At 39.7% G+C, this 23,527-nt stretch overlaps 1 protein-coding gene across 3 annotated transcripts in view; it reads left to right on the forward strand.

The window, feature by feature from the left end:
- The window catches only part of MTFMT (mitochondrial methionyl-tRNA formyltransferase), a 30,944-nt gene continuing 11,723 nt past the window's right edge, over positions 4,307-23,527 (forward strand). For 2 of the 3 annotated variants that reach the window (XM_005659485.3, XM_013992885.2), the window contains exons 1-6: positions 4,307-4,570; positions 5,901-6,110; positions 8,276-8,398; positions 9,863-9,965; positions 10,714-10,789; positions 22,032-22,123. In XM_005659485.3, coding sequence (XP_005659542.1) covers positions 4,350-4,570; positions 5,901-6,110; positions 8,276-8,398; positions 9,863-9,965; positions 10,714-10,789; positions 22,032-22,123 — 825 coding nt within the window. In that variant the 5' untranslated portion in view covers positions 4,307-4,349. 3 annotated transcript variants of the gene reach the window in all.

Below are 23,527 nucleotides of genomic sequence, written 5' to 3' on the forward strand. Positions count from 1 at the left end.
GTTTTAGCCATTCTGATAGTCACCTGTTTATATCTCACTGTGGTTTTAATTTGCATTTCCTTAATGACTGATATGCTTATGGATTCTTTGAATATCCTTTTTTACAAGGTGTCCAACTCTTTTTTTCCTTTGGGTTATTTGCCTTTTTTAATCTGTGAGAATTCTTGATCTACTCTGGGTGTGAGCCTTTTGGGGATATACACAATAGCTTTAAATCATATCTAACACAAACATACTTATCCAAGTATTTACTATAATTAAGAATATTAAGTGAAATAGTGTGTGTGTATATATATATATATATATATATAGAGATCGAACCTGCAACCTACCTCATGGTTCCTAGTCAGATTCGTTAACCACTGTGCCACGACGGGAACTCCAACTTTTAATATATTGATTAAAAAGCCTTATACAGAGGAGTTCTTGTTGTGGCACAACGGAAACGAATCTGACTAGTAACCATGAGGTTGGGGTTCGATCCCGGGCCTCACTCAGTGGGTTAAGGATCTGGCGTTCCTGTGAGCCGTGGTGTAGGTGGCCGATGCAGCTCAGAACTGACTTTGCTGTGGCTGTGGTGTAGGCTGGCAGCTGTAGTTCCGATTAGAGCCCTAGCCTGGAAACCTTCATGTGTCATAGGTGCGGCCCTAAAAAGCAAAACAAAAACAAAAGAACAGGCTTATGCAGAACGATTCTAGTGCTATCCTAATATCTATTTGGATATCTTTCATTCCCTATATTGTCTTAGCAACCAGGCCCCTTCTATTAACTCAATACCATCGTTCTTTTTTGAGCACTTGTTTCTTTATTTCTCTTCTTATTTTCCCAACAAGAGTTCTTGAGACCCTTATTCTAAATTTACCTTAACGATGACCACTCTAGACCAGTCAAATTGTGAGCTCAATTCAATATGTGAGGCTTTACAATCTTGCCAGTTTCCCTGTGGAGCTAGGCAAGTTACTTTATAAAATGCTTGTACTCTTCCCTTTGTTAGTATCCCACAGCTCTCTTGCCTGGAGGGAAGAGGTTGGGAAACCAAGGATTTTATGATTTGATCTCTAAGCCTATTTTGTTATTTCCCTTGGTTTACTAGATTGACTATCTGCATTAAAGAGAAAGTTTCTTATCCCTTTCTCTTAACCCTAGGCTGTTTCTCATTCCTATAGTAGCACATCTGGCTTCCCTTCCTGGGACTCTGGCATCCTTCAACTGTCATGTGAGCTCTCAGACTCTCTCCTCAAGGACACCCCGTCCTGTGGCTTCACGCTGCCTCTTAAGCTCTCCCTTGGGACGGAAAAGCATCCCAGGTTCCTGGTGGGGGAGTCTGTAGTACTGAACAGCTTCTTTAGCATTTGTGTGTCATCTGTAAGAGCTGAGGGCAGGTATAGGATGGCCAGCATGTCCCGGTCTTTCCCCAAGGGGTGGCCTTAAAGACCCAACCTTGCTTTACTGAGCAGCTGGACAAATTAGGAAGTGATCTCTATCTAATGCGACCACAAAGGGCACTAAGGACAGCCGGGTGGGAGGAGTCAGAAACTCTGGGGCTTGTGTAATTGTCCGCAAGACTCATCGCACAGCGCCCTCTTGCGGACTTCTGGTGCAACCGATGCAACCACAGGCAGTAGATGGCAGTATATGGAACGCATCCCTAAGGTACCACTGGCTGCGTCCCTCGGTTCAGTTCCTGCCACTGCCACTGACCCAATGCCTGTGTATAGCAAACCTCCCCCTGGCCACATGTGGCATTGTCTTCCAGGCCACACGCGGGAATTCTTGTGGACTCAGGCATTGGCCACCTTACTAACCAGATCTCTGACTATTTTCCTCTAGTGCCCCAGCTCCATCCTTCCCAGGCAGGGCTCTGGCTGCTCCTTCTGACTCTTAGTGCCCACAGGCTAATCTGTCTCTCTTACTCTCTCACACACAGACTTAATCTGTGGGGTGTCTCCTTACTCAGGTTTAGAGTGAGATCATGGGGTACAGGAAGAGATGTTTCCTGCTTCCTCCCATTTCTGGATCAGCTCTCTCACACCCCTAACTCAGTCGTGGAAGCCACTCCCACATTCTAGATTTCTACCAAATGGCTCCACTTGCTTGTCTCATCACTTCAGTTTTAAAACATTCAAAGCTGAAATGTCATCATGGTTACCACCAAGTGTTCAGAACCTGGAGTAATTTCATTGATTCAAATGCACACATACTCCATTCATCAGGGGAGAGAAATTTCTGGAAACTGGAGCACCAGCCAAATTAGCACTATCAGGATTCTTTTATAGCCCAGTTCCCTTCCCTTGAATGTGCTTTCTGAATTTTTTTTTTTTTTTTTTTTGGCCTTGCTGAGGGCATGCAGATCATCTGTATTTAACCTAGATCTGCATCTAGGGCCAGGGATCTAACCCAATCCACAGCAGTGACAGCACCAAATCCTTAACCACTAGGCCACCAGAGAACTCACGGATGTCTTATTACCTAAAACTTCTTGCCATTAGGAGCTGATGGCCTCATCTTCTCTGTGTGCTTTATAGTAGCTCCAGCCATGGATTTGTTTGGGCTAGGAAATGGACTTACCCCCCCCATTCCAAATTTACCACCAAGAAATTCAGAAAAATCTCCTTTTTAGCATCCTGGGAAAAAGTCAGCTGTACAATAATACCATGTTCAGTTAATTTATTAAACAGATTTTTTTCCACGTTCAGTTATTTACTTTTGTCTTTTTGCCATTTCTTTGGGCTGCTCCCGCGGCATATGGAGGTTCCCAGGCTAGGGGTCTAATCAGAGCTATAGCCGCCCGCCTCTGCCACAGCCACAGCAACGTGGGATCCGAGCCATATCTGCAACCTACACCACAGTTCACGGCAACACCGGATCCTTAACCCACTGAGCAAGGGCAGGGATCGAACCTGCAACCTCATGGTTCCTAGTCGGATTCGTTAACCACTGAGCCACAATGGGAACTCCCTATGTTCAGTTTTTTAAAAAGTAGTTTTCTAAAAAGAGTCCACCCGCTAGAAAATTATATGTCAATGGTAGAAGGCAGCTCCCTGGAGGAAGGGGTTGGTATTGGCCCCTCACACTGAGCCAGCGCTGTGTTTGGCAGAGGGCGCTATGAACAGCTCAAGGCAGCTCTGTTGGGCGGGGCTACCTGTAGAGAATTTGGGCTGCTGAAAATTGCGCATAATGCAGGCTTTCTAACATAAGCAGAGGAATTACATAAACACAAACATGAAGAGTCACCCTTTTTGGGTGTGTCTTTTTAGGACCACACCTGTGGCATACAAAGGTTCCCAGGCTAGGGGTCAAATCAGAGATGTAGCCGCCGGCCTACGCCACAGCCACAGCAACGCCAGATCCTAGCCTTATCTGCAACCTACACCACAGCTCCCGGCAATGTTGGATCCTTAAACCACTGAGCGAGGCCAGGGATTGAACCTGGGTCCTCATGGATGCTAGTCGGATTCATTTCTGCTGAGCCAAGACGGGAACTCCAAGAGTCACACTTTAGACAGCAGCCAGATTCTAAGATAATAACCCAAATGACTATTTGGCTTGTATTTGTAAGACATATTATATGGAGAAAGACAATTTTAAAGATATTAGAATAAAAAATATTAGAATCATATTCCACTTACCCTAAAAGAGAGTACTGGAAGAGAATTTACTTGGTAGAAGGTTGGGATCCCATCCTGCTCCCCTTCTCATATATGATCAGATTAGCAAAATAAAATCACCGGAAATGCAGTCCCACCCCCACTCCTCTTTGGTTTTGTTTGTGGTGGTTGTTTGTTTGTCACACCTGCAGCATGCCGAAGTTCCTGAGCCAGGGATCAAACCCTCAGAACCACAGCAGTGACAATGCATAGCATCCTTAACCCAGTGAGCCACCAGGGACTCCTTCCTCTTTTTTATTCAACACACAGGTGAATTTGGGTTAGGAATCAATCCGACTGCAGCTGCTAGGGTTGCTGCAGAGGTGCGGGTTTGATCTCCGGCCTGGTGCAGTGGGTTTAAAGGGCATTGCTACAGCTGCGGCAAAGGTCGCAGGTGTGGCCAGGATTTAATCTCTGGCCCTGAAACTTACATGCGCCGTGGGGAGCGGCCATAAGAATAAAAATTATTTGGGGGAGATTAGTGAAATCGTGCAAACCAATGCAGCGGAAGTCACGGGGACGCTTGAACAGGTAAACATCAACTGTTAAACACAGATGAGCCAAGCCGCTGATCAGGCAGGCCCCGCCCCAAGTAGCTGAAAGACCTCGCCCATCGGGTTTCCTCCCAGGCTCCGCCCCACCCGCCGGGTGCCCTCCTCGCACTCCTATGCGCCTGCGTAGTGTAGGCCGCAGGCAGAGGCGATGAGAGTGTTTATGCGGCGCTGCTGGGGGACCCTGCCTGTCGGTGGCTGCGCAGGCCGAAGGAAGATCCCGCAGTGGCCAGCGCTGGCCGGGCTAAGTGGGTCCCCTGGCGGGGAGGACGGATGGGGCGTCCGGGTCCGCGAGAAGCCGCCCTGGCGGGTGCTTTTCTTTGGCACTGACGAGTTCGCCCGGGAAACGCTGCGGGCGCTGCACGCCGCCAGGTACCGGGGCCGGGGGTTGGGAGGTCCGGGTTGCTGAGGACATGGCTCTGGAGCCCCTCCGGCTGGCCTCGAGGGTTTCGACTCCTGGTCAGGGCCAGAGATTAAATCCTGGCCCTCTCGCAGCGCGAGAGGAGTGTGGGCCCAGATCTTGGCGTCCCCGGAAGGTGCGCGGGGTCAGCCTGTGAGTGCCAGGCTGGCCCTGTCGGGTCTACACTCCCTACTCTCTCCGCAGCGCCTGGCTGGTGCTGGCCCCTTTACAGGCACCCTCTGTCCAGTCCCACCACCTTCCAGGCCGTTTTGCGCTTAAGGAAACTATCCTACATTTTTTATTTCCTCACTCTTGTTTTTTCCTGATGCACCCTCACACTCATTTCTGACAACTCCATTCAAGTCTTCCCTGCAGATACTTCACAGCAGACCCTCATAATGACTCTTTCATGATTCCGCTGGTATTCTCCCTCCACACATGTAACACCTTCTATAACACTGTCTTCACACATGTTTCCTCCGCACACCCTCCATAGCGCACTCTCCACGTGCTGCATTCCCCTTATTGCTTCCTCCATCTCTCCCTGCACGTATCCTGATGCTTTACTTGGTAGTGCCAGTACTCCTGCACTTTCTCTTTTGGGCCCTCCTGTCTACTCCTTTTCTCATAACTCCTCAACATGATGCAATACCTTCTAAATAACTGAACAGCTCTGGGCATTGGAATACTATACAGCAGGTAAAAAAATGAGGTGGTGCTACATGTAGTGTCATAGGATGATGTCCATGACATGTGTGTATCTATATAGACACAGATTTTAAGTATCTATTCAAATAACATGTAATTATAGTAAAAAATTCAAAGGATACGATGAAAAGTCAGTCCCTTCCATCTCTGTCTCCCAGTTCCTCTCTTCAAAGATACCCACTGTTTTCAGCTTCTTATTCTAGAAGTGTTTGATGGATATACAAGCAAATGTATATTTAACCCATTTTTTAAAAAAAGACTCACATAATAGTATACATGGTGTTGAGAAAAGTTAAATGTGGAGCAGTATATATTATATCCCAATTGTGTAAAATGTCTGTACTGTATAAGTTTTAGTATGAATAGGAAATTTCTAGAACTGTAACAGTAGCCAGTAGCCACTTGTGGCTCTTTAAAACAATTAAAATTAAATAAAAAGTAAAACCTCATCTCTCAGTTGCACTAGTATTAATCATTTTCCCTTAAGTGCTTTGTGAATTTAATCTTAAAAATGCCTTAGAAATGTGTGGAGTAGTTTAGCTTTACATTTTGGTCTTAACACTGTCACTTTTTTTTTTGCTCTTTCCAATTTAGGGAAAACAAGGAGGAGGAGTTAATTGAAAAGTTGGAGGTGGTCACAGTGCCCTCCCCATCACCGAAAGGACTGCCAGTGAAGCAATTTGCTGTCCAGTCTCAGCTTCCAGTGTATGAGTGGCCAGATGTGGGATCTGGAGAATATGATGTTGGAGTGGTGGCTTCATTTGGCCGACTTTTGAGTGAGGCTCTTATTCTTAAATTTCCCTAGTAAGTTTTATTTGTGGGGAAATAACAGTGAAGAGAGCTCAGTCTTTATAATGCACCTGGTATCTAAAGTGCAATAAATTGAGCTCTAATTCTTTCTTTAGTATTTTCTCTTAAAATAAAAAATGTTATTAACGTTATGAGTCGTTAAAATATATGATGCTCTTTATTGCTGTCTCTGGGCTCTCACCCACCCTCATTTAAATTCCTCATTTAAATCTGCTGACAACTCCCAAATTTGTCCCTCTGGTTCAGCTAAATCCTGAACTCCAGGCCCTTGGTATCCATGCCTCCTCCACAGCTCTGCTTGGATGTCTGATAGGTACCTTACATTTAAGATGTCCTAAACTACATTCCTGAACTTTCATCCCAAACCTGCTCCTTCCCAAAGTCTTCATCTCAGTACATGGAAACTCTGGCCTTCTAGTTGCTCAGACTCAAAGCCTTGGTGTTTTTCTCTATTCCTTGTCTCACACCACGCATCCAATGCATTAGAAAATCCTACTGGCTCTGCCTTTGAAATCTGACTAGGATGACTGTCTCTCCTCACTTCCACTGCCACCACTCTTGGCTCTTGTACTTCAGTAGTCACCTAAATGGTCTCCACTTCTGTCTTTGGTCCTACCAGTCTTTTCCCACCCAATACCCAAGTGATCCTTTTAAAGCATAAGTCAGACCATATCACTGCTCAAAATTCTCTGGTGGTTTTCCATCTTACTCGGAATAAAAGTCAAGTCCTTGGAGTTCCCATTGTGGCACAGAGGAAATGAATCCAACTAGGAACCATGAGGTTTCGGGTTCAATCCCTGGCCTCTCTCAGTGGGTTAAGAATCCGGCATTGCTGTAAGCTCTGGTGTAGGTTACAGATGCAGCTTGGATCTGGCATTGCTGTGGCTGTGGTGTAGGCTGGCAGCTGTAGCTGCAGTTAGACCCCTAGCCTAGGAACCTCCATATGCCTCGGGTGCGGCCCTAAAAAAAAAAAAGTCAAGTCCTTATATTGGCCTATGAGGGCACTTTTTTTTTTTTTTTTTTTCTGTCTGGTTCACTATTGCTTGTATCACCAGCACTTAGCACCAGAACATGGATTATGCCCAGTAAATATTTGTTAGATGAATGAGACTGAGCTGAACAGTGGAATTTAGAATATAAGACACACTCAGATGCATACTCATCATTAAACTAATGACAGATTAGTGAATTACCTAAGTGGCTCATTAATGGGTGGAAGGTATATTGGGTTGAATAGCAGAAGTGGATAAACCATTTGATGGGGCTTTGAGATGCTTTTTTTAGCAATTCTGTATGCAAACTAAGTGAAGTGAAAGTAATTAACTGTAAATATAATTCACATCATCCATGAGATGCACGATTGGATTTGAATGGTTCTTTTCATATAGTGAAAAATAAGTTTTTTATTTAAAAACTCCTAGACATCGTGAGCTTTTTTTTTTTTTTTTTGTCTTTTTGCCTTTTCTAGGGCCACTTTGGCGGCATATGGAGGTTCCCAGGCTAGGGGTTGAATCGGAGCTGTAGCTGACGGCCTACGCCAGAGCCACAGCAACTCAGGATCCAAGCCGTGTCTGCAACCTACACCACAGCTCACGGCAACGCCAGATCCTTAACCCACTGAGCAAGGCCAGGGATCGAACCCGCAACCTCATGGTTCCTAGTTGGGTTTGTTAACCACTGAACCACGACGGGAACTCCCATCGTGAGCTCTTGTGGAACATCTTTGGAACAGTGAATAGTTGTTTTTTTTTTCTAATTTTTAAAAATTTTATATTGTTATTTCCCCCAACACATTTTTTTTCCCACTGTACAGCATGGGGACCCAGTTACACTTATATGTATACATAATTTTTTCTCCCATTATTGTGCTGCGTTGTAAGTATCTAGACATAGTTCTCAGTGCTAGACAGCAGGATCTCATTGTTAATCCATTCTGAATAGTTGTTCTTGCTCTGTTTTTGATTGAGTTTCATTGGTCTCTTATACTAAGAGAGTGAACTTAACCCTGGCTTCTGCTTCAGATGGCACAAGACTAGATTTAACTGATTTTCAAAATTTCTGGGAAAGTTAAATAATGAAAAGTAGCATATTAGTTTAGATAGCATAACCTGAATGATAAAAACCCACTTGCATACTAATTTCTGCCTTTTCTAACTCAGCGGCATTTTGAATGTCCATCCCAGTTGCCTCCCAAGATGGCGTGGTCCAGCCCCTATAATCCATACTGTGCTTCACGGAGACACAATTACTGGAGTCACGATTATGCAAATTAGACCTAAAAGGTAGAGTATATTTTCTTGAGGCTTTTTGTGATTTTGAATTTTGCTGTCAATCTGCCTAGGGGGAAGCAGAAGGGGTGCTGCTCACTAATTTCTCTAACTCTGGGGCACTTTCTCTTTCTGTTTCTTCTGGTTTCTAACATAAACCACATGTGATTTTGGTATTTACACAGTGTCTCTTTACACTTGTTCATTGAAATAAATTATGTTATTAACAACTGGGTTTCTATAAATGACATTGAATGAATGAGAGCTAGATTGTTGTATATTGGTTGTTAGGAATCTCAGTTCTGCTGGCCTTGGTTTCTATGGTCAAACAATTTTGGGAACCTGAAGTAAGAATATGTTGTATAACATCGTGTTATGTAATGGTCTTAAATGTTTAAGGCTGTTGGCTTTTTCCTTTTTGGCTATCCTGTGGCATATGGCAATGCCTGGGGGAGAGATCGGATCTGAGCCACAGTTGCAGCCTACACCGGATCCTTTAACCCACTGTGCCAGACCGGGGATCAAACCAGTGTGTTGGTGCTGCAGAGATGCCACTGACCCCATGGCACCTCAGTGAGAAATCTAAATGTTTAGGTTTTCAAATCATACCTACAATCTAAGAAACAATAATTTTAAATTGTTCTAGGATTATATGAAGCCTCTGCCTGTTATCACCTAACGTCCCCATAGAAAACAAAAGTTCACAGGTTCAGTAGAACAAGTTGATATCTGCGATTTGCTTTAATTTACTTCAAAAAAAAAAGGAGGAGGAGGGACAGATGAAACAAGAGTCACAGAACTTAGGTAATTCTCAAATCTGAATATGTATATGAAAATTCCGTAGACTATCACTCTGTTTCTAGACTATGTGTAACCTTTCATAATAAACATTTTATTCATTGATTAAGAATACAGTTATCAGACCACAAGGTTAAATATTTTAAACAAAATGTATTTCTAATAAAAGCTGATGGCTAGTTTTGGCAGAGCTTGATGTAAAATGTAAGACTGTGGAAATGCAGATACACTTGCACCTACTCATAATCACCAATGATAATGAGGCAGGCAAAACTCTTGTCTTTTTTGAAAAAGGAAATACAGAAAGGAATGATTATAAATTCTGTAATTGTACTTGCTTGGAAAAGAAATTCTTTGCTCTATGATTTCATTATATAAATACAGATTTTTTTTTTTTGGTACTATTTATTGCTAATGGTAGAATTATTTATAACTGCAATTAAATCCCTGAGATGTAACTTTATACCTTTTTCCTTTAGGAAAAAAAAAAACCTTTAAATCTCAATCTAGGCAGATTTTGCTCTCCCTTCTTTAAACAGATATTTCTTCCTGGCCCGTGGCTAATGGTCACATTCATGGCTACTATCCCTGTGGTATGAAATACTCATGTAGACAAACATATTGATATTAAGAAATAGTCATGTTATTTTTTTGCTTTTGATTTTTTTTTTTTTTTGGTAGATTTGATGTAGGCCCAATTCTCAAACAGGAAGTGATTCCTGTGCCGCCAAAAACCACCTCGAAGGAATTGGAAGCAGTGCTGTCAAGACTGGGTGCCGACATGGTACAGTTCTCCAATATCCCCCTGCTTGTTCCTCATTTTCCCACATGGTTATAATGAAAAGGACAATTTTATGTGTAATTTTAAACTGCTTTTTAACAAGTGATTTCTATCCCCAGTTTCCTAAAAATTAGGTTGGCTTTTGTGATCTCATGTTAGTCTTTGAGAATTTACATAGGTACTTAATAAAGGCTTTCAAATGAAATGCGTGATTGTATATGGTCTACTACATTTCACAGTGAGGATTTTAGACTGTTCTTCCCACTGTCACTCTCCTTAGTCTCATAGACTTACCTTTGGCTCCTGTGAAGTGAACCAACAGCATTTCCTAAGTGAATCTCAGCTTTCCTCTCACTTTTGTGCCTGTGTTCCAGTCATTTGCATCCATCTGCACTGGAATTCTGCTGACCCGCTAGTCATAAATGAGCCCTGTGGCTTTTTCATTGAATCTGCATACAGTAGCATTTGAGTAATGCAATGACCAAATTAATGATTTTCGTATGAACTAAATTTTCTGTAGAGGAAAACTTTTCCCCCTAGATACATAGATCATGCTTCCCATTCTAGGCACCTTGGAAATGCTATTATAATAATGGCTGACATTTATTGAGCACTGGCTTGTGTGCTGGGACTGGTTTAGATACTTTTATAGACTTCTTTTTCACCTTCCCAACAAGCCTTGGAGGTAGCTATTGCTATCAGTTGTATTATAGATGATGACATTGTTCTTTTTTTTTTTTTTTTTTTTAAGCTTATTTCAGTTTTGAAGAATTTACCTGAAAGTTTGAACAGTGGAAGACAGCAGCCAGCAGAAGGGGTGACACATGGTAAGTGAGGACAGCAGAGACTCTGACATCTTTCCTAGGGTCTTGTTTGTCCTGATGGCAGCTGGACACTCTGACTTCCTCACTTGCACGTTTCCCTTAATTTTGACTAAAGAGTGGGTGTCCACTTGCCTGTCATTTTCCAAAGAATGGTTGGTAAGGTGTGTTCTCCTCTTCACCTGTAGCCTCATGAAAGATTAAAAACATTTTTTCTACTCTTTATATTGAAAAGTACCAAACACAGGCAAGTTAAAAAGCACTGGATACCTGTTTAACTCAGAGTTAACAATTATTAATGTTTGGCCATATTTTCTCTCTCTCTATGTGTGTGCCTTTATTTAGTATAAATATTTTAATCTATGCTTAACCATTTGGAAGCAGACCTTTCGCCCCTAAGATGAATGCATCTCCCAGGAAAATGAACAGTTCCCTAATAGCATTGAATAGCCAGTCCATATTTAAATTTTCCTAAAAAACATTTTTTTAGCTGTATATATTTTTTTTCAAACTAGGATCCAGTTATAATTAGTTGTATATCTCTTTAGTCCCATTAGAGTAATTCCTCTACTATTTTTTTTTCCCTCCATGTCATTAACTTTTTGAAGAGACCAGGCCAATTGTCTATTTACATTCAGTGTCGTTTAATGTATTTTTCTAGCCCTTAAAGTTCCTGTAAGTTGAAAGTTCTAAAGGCTTGATTTGATTTGGGTTTAAAGTTTGTGGAAAGAGTATTTCATAGGTGATAGAGTATTCCGGTGTTATTTGTTTCAGTCTGTTTTTAACCTAAAGGATTGCTGTTTGTTTTTATTTATGATCTAATTTTATATCTTGAATATGTAGGACATTTATTTACATGACTCAAAAGTTAAAACGATTTAAAAGAATGTACTCAGAGAAGTCTCGCCTCTGTCCCCTGCACTCTCAGAGTGTCACATCAGTAAGCCTTCATACTAGGTTGCATCAAGGCTAGTGAAGCTAAGTTTGATCACTTGGTTGAGGTGTCGACCACCAGATCTTCCCAGTGTAAAGATGTGTTTCTCCCTTTCTAAATGGCAGGTAATCTGTGGGATCATACCATGCATGTATCCAGTTCCCTAACAGCTTTTCACATGACAGTTTTAGCATGGATTGATGCTCTTTCCCTGAATGAATTATTTCAATGAAAATCAAAATAGCAATTTTCCAATTCCTTTTACATTTAAGAGTTGGCATTGTTCTGTAAAAAAGAGCTTTTCCTCATTAATTCATCCTAATTTTACTTCATCCAAAAATGGCAGGATAAATACATAATTCTTTCTCTAATTATAAATTTTTATCTATCTATTTATTTATTTATTGTCTGTTTAGGGCCACACCCACAGCATATGTTGGTTCCCAGGCTAGGCATTGAATCAAAGCTGCAGCTGCTGGCCTGCACCACAGCAATGCCAGATCCTTAACTGACTGAACAAGGCCAGGGATCAAACCTTTGTCCTCATGGATACTAGTCATATTCGTTTCCACTGAGCCACACGGGAACTCCAAATTTTTATTTATTTAAAAAAATTTTTATTGTAGCTGATTAACAATGTTCTGTCAATTTCTGGTGTACAGCAAAGTAACCCTGTTATACATAAATATATACATTCTTTTTCTTCCATCATGTTCCATCACAAGTGAATGGACGTAGTTCCCTATGCTAAACAGCAGAACCTCATTGCTTATCCACTCCAAATGCAATAATTTGCATCTAGTAACCCCAAATTCCCAGTCCATCCCACCCCCTCCCCCCTCCTCCTTGGCAACCACAAGTCTGTTCTCTATGTCCATGAGTTTGTTTCTGTTCTGTAGATAAGTTCATTTGTGCCATATTTTAGTGTTATGTAAGTGATATCACATGGTGTTTGTCTTTCTCTTTCTGACATACTTCACTATGAGAATCTCTAGTTTCATTTATGTTGCTGCAAATGGCATTATTTTGTTCTTTTTTATGGCTGAGTAGTTTTCCATTGTGTATATGTACCACATCTTCTTAATCCATGGATTAAGAAGTTGTTTCCATGTCTTGGCTATTGTGTATAGTGCTGCAATGAACATAGGGGTGTATGTATCTTTTTGAATTGTAGTTTTGTATGGATATATGCCCAGGAGGGGGATTGCTGGATCATATTGTAGTTCTATATTTAGTTTTCTGAGGTACCTTCATACTGTTTTCTCCAAACTCTCCAGCATTTGTTATTTGTGGGCTTATTCATGATGGCCTTTCTGACTGGTGTGAGGTGGTACCTCATAGTTTTGATTTGCATTTCTCTAATAATGGTGATATTGAGCCCAGTGCCTCTTGGCTATCCATGTGTCTTCTTTGGAAGAATGTCTATTTAGGTCTTCTGTCCATTTCTCAATTGGATTGTTTTTTTGCTGTTGAGTAGGGAGTTTTTTATGTATTTTGGAGATTGTGCCCTTGTCAGTTTCATTATTTGCATCTATTTTCTCCCATTCTGTAGGTTGTCTTTTTTATGTTTTCCTTTCCTGTGCAAAAGCTTGTAAGTTCGATTAGGTCCCATTAGTTTATTTTTGTTTTCATTTCTACTGCTTTGGGAGACTGACCTAAGAAAACATTTGTACAGTTGAAGTCAGAGAGTGTTTTGCCTATGTTCTCTTCTGGGAGTTTTATGGTGTCTTGTTTTATGTCTTTAAGCCATTTTGAGTTTATTTTTGTGCATGGTGTGAGGGTATGTTCTAGTTTCATTGATTTACATGCAGCTGTCCAGTTTTACCAGCACCACTTGCTGAAGAGAATGTCTTTTCCCTATTTTATATTCTTTCCTCCTTTGTCAAATATTAATTGACCGAAGTTGTCTAGGTTTATTTTTGGGTTCTCTATTCTGTTCCCTGGGTCTGTATGTCAGTTTTTGTGCTAGTACCACACTGTCTTGATCACTATAGGTTTGTAATATAGTCTGAAGTCTGGGAGAGTTATCCCTCCTGCTTGGTTTTTGTTTCTCAGGATTGCTTTGGCAATTCTGGGTCTTTTATGGTTCCATATACATTTTTGGATTGTTTGTTTTAGTTCTGTGAAAAATGTCATGGGTAACATTTTTGATAGGGATTGCATTAAATCTGTAGATTGCTTTGGGTAGTATGGCCATTTTTTTTTTCTTTTTTTATTTTTAGGGCCACACCTGAAGCACATGGAAGTTCCTGGGCTAGGGGTTGAATTGGAGCTGTAACAGCCAGCCTACGCCACAGCCACAGCATCTCAGGATCTGAGCCATGTCTGATACCTACACCACAGCTCATGGCAACACTGGATCCTTAACACTGATTAAAGCCCAGGATCAAACCTGCATCTTCATGGATGCTAGTCAGATTTGTTTCTGCTGAGCCACTACAGGAACTCCAGTATGACCATTTTAATGATATTATTCTTCCAATCTAGGAGCTTGGAATTCTCTTTAATTTTCTTGATTAATGTTTTATAGTTGTGAGCATATAAGTTTTTCACCTCCTTGATCAGGTTTATTCCTAGGTATTTAATTTTTTCGGGTGCAACTTTTTTTTTTTTGGTCTTTTTAGGACCTCACCCTTGGCATATGGAGGTTCCCAGGCTAGGGGTTGAATCAGAACGCTGGACTACACCACAGCTACAGCAATGCCAGATCCAAGCTGCATCTGTGACCTATACCACAGCTCACAGCAACACTGGATCCTTAACCCACTGAGCAAGGCCAGAGATGGAACCAGCGTCCTCATGGATCCTAGTCAGATTCATTTCCAGTGAGCCACAAGGGGAATTCCTGGGGTGCAATTTTAAAAGGTATTATATTTTTATATTCCTTTTCTAATATTCCATTGTTAGTATACAGAAATGCAACCAATTTCTGAATGATAGTCTTGTATCCTGCTACTTTGCTGAATTCCTTGATCAGTTCAAGCAGTTTTTATGTGGAGTCCTTAGGATTTTTTATATATAGTATCATGTCATCTGTATAGGTGACAATTTTGCCTCTTCCCTTCCAATTTGAATACCTGTTATCTTGTTTGTCTGATTGCTTTGGTTAGGACTGCCAATATTATGTTGAATAAAAGTAGTGAGAGTGGGCATCCTTATCTTGTTCCGGATTTTAGTGGGAAGGCTTTCAGCTTTTCTGTGTTAAGTATTATATTGGCTGTGGGTTTGTCATAAATGGCTTTTATTATGTTAAGATATGTTCCCTCTATATCCACTTTGGAAAGAGTTTTTATCATGAGTGAGTGATGGATTTTGTCAAATGCTTTCTTTTTATCTGTTGAGATGATCATGTGGTTTTTGACTTTTCCTTTGTTAATGTGTATGATGTTGGTTGATTTGCATATATTGAACCATCCTTGTGAAGTTGGGGTGATTCCCACTTGGTTGTGGTGTATGGTCTTTTTTATATGTTGTTGGATTTGGTTGGCTAAAATTTTGTTGAGATTTTTTGCATCTATATTTATCAAAGATATTGGCCTATGATTTTTTTTTTTTTTTTTTTTTTTTTTTTTGCTAGTATCTTTGGTTTCGGTACTGGGGTGATGGTAGCTTTACAGAATGTCTTTGGGATTGTCCCTTCTTCAACCTTTTGGAAAAGTTTAAGAAAGATGGTTATAAGTTCTTTGTATGTTTGGTAGAATTTGCCTGTGAAGCCATCTGGTCTTAGACTTTTGTTTGTAGGGAGTTTTGAAATTAAATATTTGACTTCACTTCTAATAATGTATTCAAATTATTTATTTCTTCTTGCTTCAGTTTTGGTGGGCTATATGTCCTTAGGAAGTTGTCCATTTCTACCAGGTTGTCAAATTTGTTGATGACATGTAATTGTTCATACTATTCACTTATGGTTTTTTGTATTTCTGCAGTGTCCATTGAGATTTCTCCTGTTCCATTTCTTGTTTTGTTAATTTGGGTTCTTTCTTCCCTCTTCTTGGTGAGTCTAGCCAGAAGTTTGTCTATTTTGTTTACCCTTTCAAAGAACCAGCTCTCGATTTTATTGATTTTTTTCCTATCGTTTTTTGAATCTCTATTTTATTGATTTCCTCTCTGATCTTTATGATTTCCTTCTGTTGAATTTAGATTTTGTTTGTTCTTTTTTAAAATTCTTTTAGGGGGTAGGTTAAGTTGTTGATTTGAGATTTTTTCTTGTTTTTTGAGAAAGGCCTATATTGCTTTGAACTTCCCTCTAAGAACTGCTTTTGTGGCATCCCATAGATTTTGAATGGTTGTGTTTTCATTATCATTTATCTTGAGGTATTTTTAAATTTCCCTTTTGATTTCCTCATTGACCTATTGGTTTTTTAGTAGCATGTTGTTTTGTCTCCATGTAGTCATTTTTTCTCATTTCTTTTCCTGTGATTGATTGCTAGTTTCATGCCATTGTGGTCAAAGACAAGATGCTTGAAATAATTTCTATACTCTTAAATTTGTTGGGGCTAGTTTTGTGCCCCAGTATGTGGTCAGTTCTAGAGGATGTTCCATGTGCACTTGAAAAGAATGTATATTCTAGTTTTTTTGGATATAATGTCCTGAAAATATCAATTAAGTCTCACTGTTTTATTGTGTCATTTAGGATCTCTGTGGTCTTATTAAGATTTTCTCTCTAGAGGATCTGTCCATTGATGTGAGTGGAGTGTTAAAATCACCTACTATTATTGTTTTCCCATCAGTTTCTCCTTTTATGTCTGTTAGTATTTGTTATATGTATTTGGATGCTCCTATATTAGGGGCATATATATTGATGAATGTAATATCCTCTTAAATTGATCTTTAACATTAAATAGTGTTCTTCTTTCACTTTCTTATGGCCTTTGCTTTAATGTCTATTTTGTCTGATATGACTATTGCAACTCCGTCTTTCGTGTCTTTCAATTCACATGAAATAACCTTTTTCCATCCCCTCACTTTCAATTTATATGTGTCCTTTGCCCTAAGGTGAGTGTCTTGTAGTCAGTATATGTAGGCTCTTGGGTTTTTTTTTTTTTTTTTTTTTTTACTCCATTGTGCCTCTTGTGTCTTTTGATTGGAGCATTCAATCTGTTTACATTTAAGGTAATTTTGATAAATGTATATTTATTGCCATTTTAAACCTTGTTTTCCAGTTGATTGTTTTTCCTTTGTTCCTTTCTGTTTTGGTTGGATGATTTCCTTTTATTTTATGCTGTGTCCTCTTTTTATTTTTGGTGAATGTATTGTTTGGCTTTGATTTGTGGTTGCCCTGTTTTTCAAGTACGTTAACCCCTTCCTATATCTGCTTGGGCTTTAGCCTGATAGTCATATAGGCTCTAATATATTCTGGAAGAAAAAAAAACAGGATTTTTTTCTTTCCTTCCTCACATTTTATGATTGTGATTTCCTTTTTTTACATCTTCATGTGTATCCCTTTGCTGTTCCTTGTGTTTATTGTCACTTTTACAGATAGATTTTTTTTATCTTTTAGGTCTGTACACTACTGGCTTATTTAAGTGATTGCTTTCCAATTGCGATGTCCTCTATCCTATATCTTCTTACTTCTTTCCTAGGAGACCTTCCAGTATTTCTTTTAGAATAGGTTTAGTATTGCTGTATTCTTTTGGTTTTTGTTTGTTGGAGAAATTCTTTATTTCTCCTTCTATTTTAAATGATATTCTTGCTGGGTAGAGTATTCTAGGTTGAGAATTTTTCCCTTTTAGAACTTTGGATATATCATGACACTCTCTTCTGGCCTGTAATGTTTCTGTAAAGAAACCAGCTGATAGTCTTATGAGGGTTCCCTTATAATTAACTCTTAGTTTTTCTCTCACTGCCTTTAGAATCCTCACTTTAACTTGTGCCATGTTTATTATAATATGTCTTGGTGTGTGCCTGTTTGGGTTCGTCTTGTTTGGGATCCTCTGTGCTTCCTGTATCTGAATATCTGTTTCCTTTAGATTTGGAAAGTTTTCAGCCATAATTTCTTCAAATATATTTTCAATCCCCTATTCTTTTTCTTCTCCTTCTGGAATCCCTATTATGCATAGATTAGCCTGCTATATGTTATCCTATATATAACTTATATTGCTTTCATGTTTTTTCATTTGGTTTTCTGTCTGCTCTCCTGATTGGGTGATTTGCATTATTCTATCTTCCAAGTCTCTGTTGAGTCCTCTGCATTATTCATTTTGCTCTTCAGTGCCTTTAACTCAGCTTGAGTCTGCACGTGAATTTCCTAATTTTTCTTAACTCCTTATATTTTCTAGTTCCTTTCTAAAGTAATCTGCATTACTGTTCAGATTCGCTCTTAGTGCCTTCATATCCACTCTTAATTCCTTCAGAATTCTCACTCTCACTTTTTGAACTCCGTGTCTGTTAGAATGTAGAGATCTGTTTCATCGTTTGTTGCTTCAGGGCTATTTTCCTGGGAATGATTCCTGAGCTTTTTCATTTTGCTTATATTTTTCTTGTTCTGTGAGTTTAGGGAAAACAACTACTTTAGTCTTAGAGGGCTGTTTATGTGTGAGAGCACCCCTAGGTAGTTTGTGAGGGCTTACTTTTTTTTTCTTTTTACATGAAAGCTGCTTCTGGTTTTAATGCTTGGTGTATATACAGGCTGTTATCCGCTTGATAGTAGTTGTGCTGGTATACAGCCTGCATGTGCTTCCTGGAAGATGGAGGCAATGGGCAGGGCCTGTAGTCAGTTCCTGGCTGCTGGTGCCTTGACAGTGGCAAGAACTTGTGGGGAGTTGACACAGGTTGCTCCTGGTTTCAGGGTGCTGGGAAGTGACCCTCAGGCATGTGTAGGTGGTGCCCAGAGTCTTTGGCAGTGGCAACAGCAGGATGTGTGCAGGGGAGTGAGAGCAACAGGGGGTGGTGCTGGGTTGCACTGCCCTCCTCTGTGGTGTCCCCTGAGGTTTCTGGGGCCACAGGTGGTGCCTGATCAGGATTCCTGGTAGTGTCAGGCCATGCCCAACTCTGGAGTCTGAGATGGCTGCAGTGGTTTGCCTCCGTAGCCTGTGCAAGATGCACCCTTCTGCCTAAGAGCCCCACACATGTGCAGAGAAAGATATTCCTATGGTAGTCCCACTCCTCCTTGTCTCCCCCTTCCCAACAATGGCGCTTTGCCTCTCTTGTGGGCTTGGGGCTCCTTCCTCACAGCTGTGATACTCTGCTCCCCAGCCTGTGGTGCACCACTCCCTAGACCCTCAGGCTGTCTTCACACAGCCAACACTAGTCCTGTCCCCAGAACTGACCTCTGGAGCCTGGGTCTCAGTGCCCAGTCCCCTCCCAAGTATCTCAGGCTGTGGTTTCTGGGATGGTGGTACAGACGGTCTGTGCGGCTCTCTCTCTCTCTGCTTTGCCCTCCTCAGTCCAGCTGCTGTGCCTTTCTCTGGGGCTTTGACGTTCCCTCTCTGTCTTGGCTGATTTCCCTGTCAGTTAGGTGGCCTCCCAGGGTGCAGATTCCTTTCCTCTTTCACAGCTTCCTCTCAGGAGTGCTGGTCCTGTCCTGATTCCTTTTTTTTTTTTTTCCCCCCTATTCTCTTCTCACCCTCTCTCTCTTTTTATCCCCTTTGTTCTACCCGGTTATGTGGAGGGTTTCTTGCCCTTTTTGGAGGTTTAAGTTCTTCTGGCAGCGTTTAGTAGATGTTTTGTATGACTTGTTCTACATGTAGATGGTTTTTTTTTTTTTTTTTTTGATGTGTTTCTGGGAGAAAGTAAACACCACATCTTACTCCTCTGCCATCATGATCCTGCTCCTCCAATTATAAATTTTTAAAATAAGGAGTTGGTGCCATAATCACCTTCAATTATGGTGGCAAATGAGGGTTTTATTTATTATCATTTGACCTGTGGATTTTTACTTACCTTGTTTTATAGTTAATTTCATTCATAATGCTTTGTGCTGCCCACGTGGTCCCAAATTTAGCCAGTGGGAGCCTCTTAAAGTTGGCTCATGCATCCTTTTGACATGCCTCCACCCCCAACTAGTGTGTGAGTGCTTCCTTATTTTCTGTTACAGCATGTCCCAGGCTTACCCGGTAAATCCTCTGTCCCATGTTGGAATCAGCCATCTCTCCCTTGTTCATTCGAGTTGGGGGCAGGTGGCATTTATAAACCACCTGATACAACAAAGTGTCTGGCGATGAAATGTCAGTGGACAAGCCTGGGTGTTATGTTTTTAAAAAATGTTTGAGTTCATATTTTTCTGGTATTTTTCTCTTACATGGAAAGTCTTTTTAAAATCAATACTATTGTTTTCTATTTGCAGTGCAAAGATGATTTCAGAATCACAACATCAATATTCTACAAAAAGTATAACCATTAAGTAAGAGTTAAGATTTTTCTGCAGTTTTTTTTCCCTTAAAATATATCTTACTAAGGGTATATAGTCAGAGTACTGTGTTCAAAACTTACTAGAGGCGTTCCCATTGTGGCTCAGTGGGTTAAAACCTGACTCGTATCCATGAGGATGCAGGTTTGATCCCTGGCCTCAGTGGGTTAAAGGATCTGGCGCTACCGTGAGCTGTGGTCTAGATTGCAGCCATGGCTTGGATCTGGCATTGCTGTGGCTGTGACACGGCATCTGCAGTTATGATTTGACCCCTAGCCTGGGAACTTCTACATGCCGCAGGCACAGCCCTAAAAAGAAAAAAAAAGCAAAACTTATTGGAGATAATTATTTTTTCCATGTGGTTTTGTTACCTAGTTTGATATACAGTTAAGTTTATTTACTTCAGTTTTTTTTTTTTTTAATTTTCAGGGTTGCTTTTTTCCCCTTTAAAATTAAATCTTATTTTTGAATATGCAAAACATTTACATGATGCAAAGGTTAAAACTATTTGAAAAGGTACACAGAGAAGTCTTGCTTCCATCCCATCCCTCTCTCCTTCAATTCTGTATCCCTCCCTCTAGAGTTACTAGTTTGTGATTTAGCCTTTCAGTTGTTTCCTTTTATCAAGATAAGCAAAAACACATATATTAAAACTGATTTTCCTTTTTTCTTCCACAAAATGTGGCATGAAATATACACTCTTCTGCATCTTTCTTTTTTTATTTTATAATGATTTTTATTTTTTCCATTATAGCTGGTTTCTGCATCTTCCTTTTTTTTTTTTTTGTTTAATGTATATCCCAGTGATCATTTCCTATCAATTTTAAGAGATTTTCCTATTTCTTTTTATGGTGGCATAGTTCTAGTTATGTGAGTAAATCATAACTTATTCAATAGATCTCTTATGGTGGCTATTTGGATTGGTTGTAATCTTATGCTGTTTCGAATAATGCCACTATGGGTAACTTTATGCATATGTTACCTCCTACTGTAATAGATAAGAAATTGTGTCTTGGAATAATTTTAATTTACATTACTCCTTGAGTGAGGTTGAGAAGAGTTTATTATATCTTTTGCCCATTTTCCTATCTGGTTTTTGATCTTTTTCTTCTGTTTTTTAGGCATACTTTGTGTAATAGATAGAAATAAATCTATATAATAGATATACAGTACCCCTAAATATAATATAAATATATATTCAAGTGCCTTCTCAGCACAATGGGCAGTGATTCAGCCTCATAAATATATTTTATGTATGTGTATACTAATTGTATATAAATACTTATATTTATAATATAGATGTATCTCATATGGAATATATATAAATGGATATAAATTACTGTGGTATGAATTGCAAATACCTCATTTATCATTTGTTTTTTGGTTTAATTTATGGAATTTCTTTTTGTCTTATAAGAGGTTTTTTTTTTTTTTTTTTTTTTGTCTTTTTAGGGCCATAGCCACGGCATATGGAAGTTCCTAGGCTAGGGGTCTAAAACGAGCTACAGCTGCCGGTCTATACCACAGTGATAGCAACTCGGGATCTGAACCACGTCTGTGAGTTACACCACAGCTCATGGCAATGCTGGATCCTTAACCCACTGACCAAGGCCAGAGATCAAACCCACATCCTCATGGATGCCAGTTGGGTTTGTTAACCACTGAGCCATGAAGGGAACTCCTCAAGAGTTTATTTTTATGTAGTCACATTTGTCATTCTTTAATTGCTTCTGGATTTTGAAGGACTTTTTATACTCCTGTGTTATAAAGAAATTCACCTGTTTTCTTCTAGTACTTTTATTTATTATTAATGTATGTATTTTTACTTTGTATTATGGAAAATTAAAAACATATAAGAGTTGAGAAATTAATATAATGAATTCTCTTGTATCTATCATTCATTATCAGTAGTTATTTTATGGTCATTGAACCTGATATTCATTCCTGCTATTGGCTTTATCTTGTAGCCCCTAAGATTTCTGCTGCTACCAGCTGTGTCAAATGGGAGGAACAAACTTCAGAGCAAATATTCAGACTTTATCGTGCCATTGGAAATATAGTAAGTTTGAAGTCAAATTGCAGTTTTACCTAGTTGTATATGTTTGTATGATTTACTTTTGAAATATTTTTATTTAGAAATAAATCCCATAAACAAAACCTAAGAATCTTGAAATTTATTTTTTTTTAAATATCTACTCTTTTATTATGGTAAAATATGTATAACATAAAATTTACCATTTTAACCATTATTAAGTCTACAGTTCAGTGCCATTAAGTACATTGATGTTGTTCAACTATTGCCAGTGTCTATCTCCAAACATTCATCAATTCAGATTGAAAATCCTTATCCATTAAATAACTGTTTCCCATTCCCCCTTCCAAAAAGTCCCTGGTAACGACTCTTCTACTTTTTGGCTCCTGAATTTGCTTGTTCTAGGTACCTAATATAAGTGGAATCACCTAATGTTTATCCTTTTGTGCCTGGCTTGTCTCCCTTGGCATATGTTTTCAAGTTACATTCATGTACTATCCTGTATCAGAATGTCATTATTTTTTTAGGCTGAATAATTTTCCATTGTATGTATATACCACATTTTGTTTATCCATTTGTCTGTGGATGGATGTTTGGGTTGTTTCCACCTTTTGGCTGTTGTGAATAATGCTGCTATGAATATGGATGTGCAAATGTCTGTTTGAGTTCCTGCTTTCAATTCTTTTGTATATCTGACATTCATTTAAAATATATTCTTTCAACTTTAAGTTTTTATAGGGGTCTTTGAATTCACAAAGTATTTTCAAATATATATTTTGCTATTTCCCATAAGCAAGTTTTATTATCGCAGCTGATAGATGAGAGGAATGAAAATAACTAACTGGAGTTCCCGTCGTGGCGCAGTGGTTAACGAATCCGACTAGGAACCATGAAGTTGCGGGTTCGGTCCCTGCCCTTGCTCAGTGGGTTAACGATCCGGCGTTGCCGTGAGCTGTGGTGTAGGTTGCAGACGCGGCTCGGATCCCGCGTTGCTGTGGCTCTGGCGTAGGCCAGTGGCTACAGCTCCAATTCAACCCCTAGCCTGGGAACCTCCATATGCCGCGGGAGCGGCCCAAGAAATAGCAACAACAACAACAACAACAAAAAAAAGACAAAAGACCAAAAAAAAAAAAAAAAAAAAAAAAAGAAAAGAAAATAACTAACTAACTTTAGATGCCCAGTTATGAAGTAATGCACCTAAATCTAACTCCAAATCCAATGCTTTTTCCTGTATATCTTTTTGCCTTTGGCCAATTTATTACAATTGAATTCTTAAATCCTTGATTTATACATATGGCATACAAACTGGAGTTGTAACTACTTGTTAAAATATCCAAATTAAATTCTCAGTTCTTTGACAAATTTATTGGATTTTTTCCCCTTCATTGTGATAATGTCTTGTGTTGTTTGAACTCTGTGGGGTTTTTGTTT

This window comes from Sus scrofa, chromosome 1, assembly GCF_000003025.6.
Source record: "Sus scrofa isolate TJ Tabasco breed Duroc chromosome 1, Sscrofa11.1, whole genome shotgun sequence".
In the NCBI taxonomy this organism is placed as follows: Eukaryota; Metazoa; Chordata; class Mammalia; order Artiodactyla; family Suidae; genus Sus; species Sus scrofa.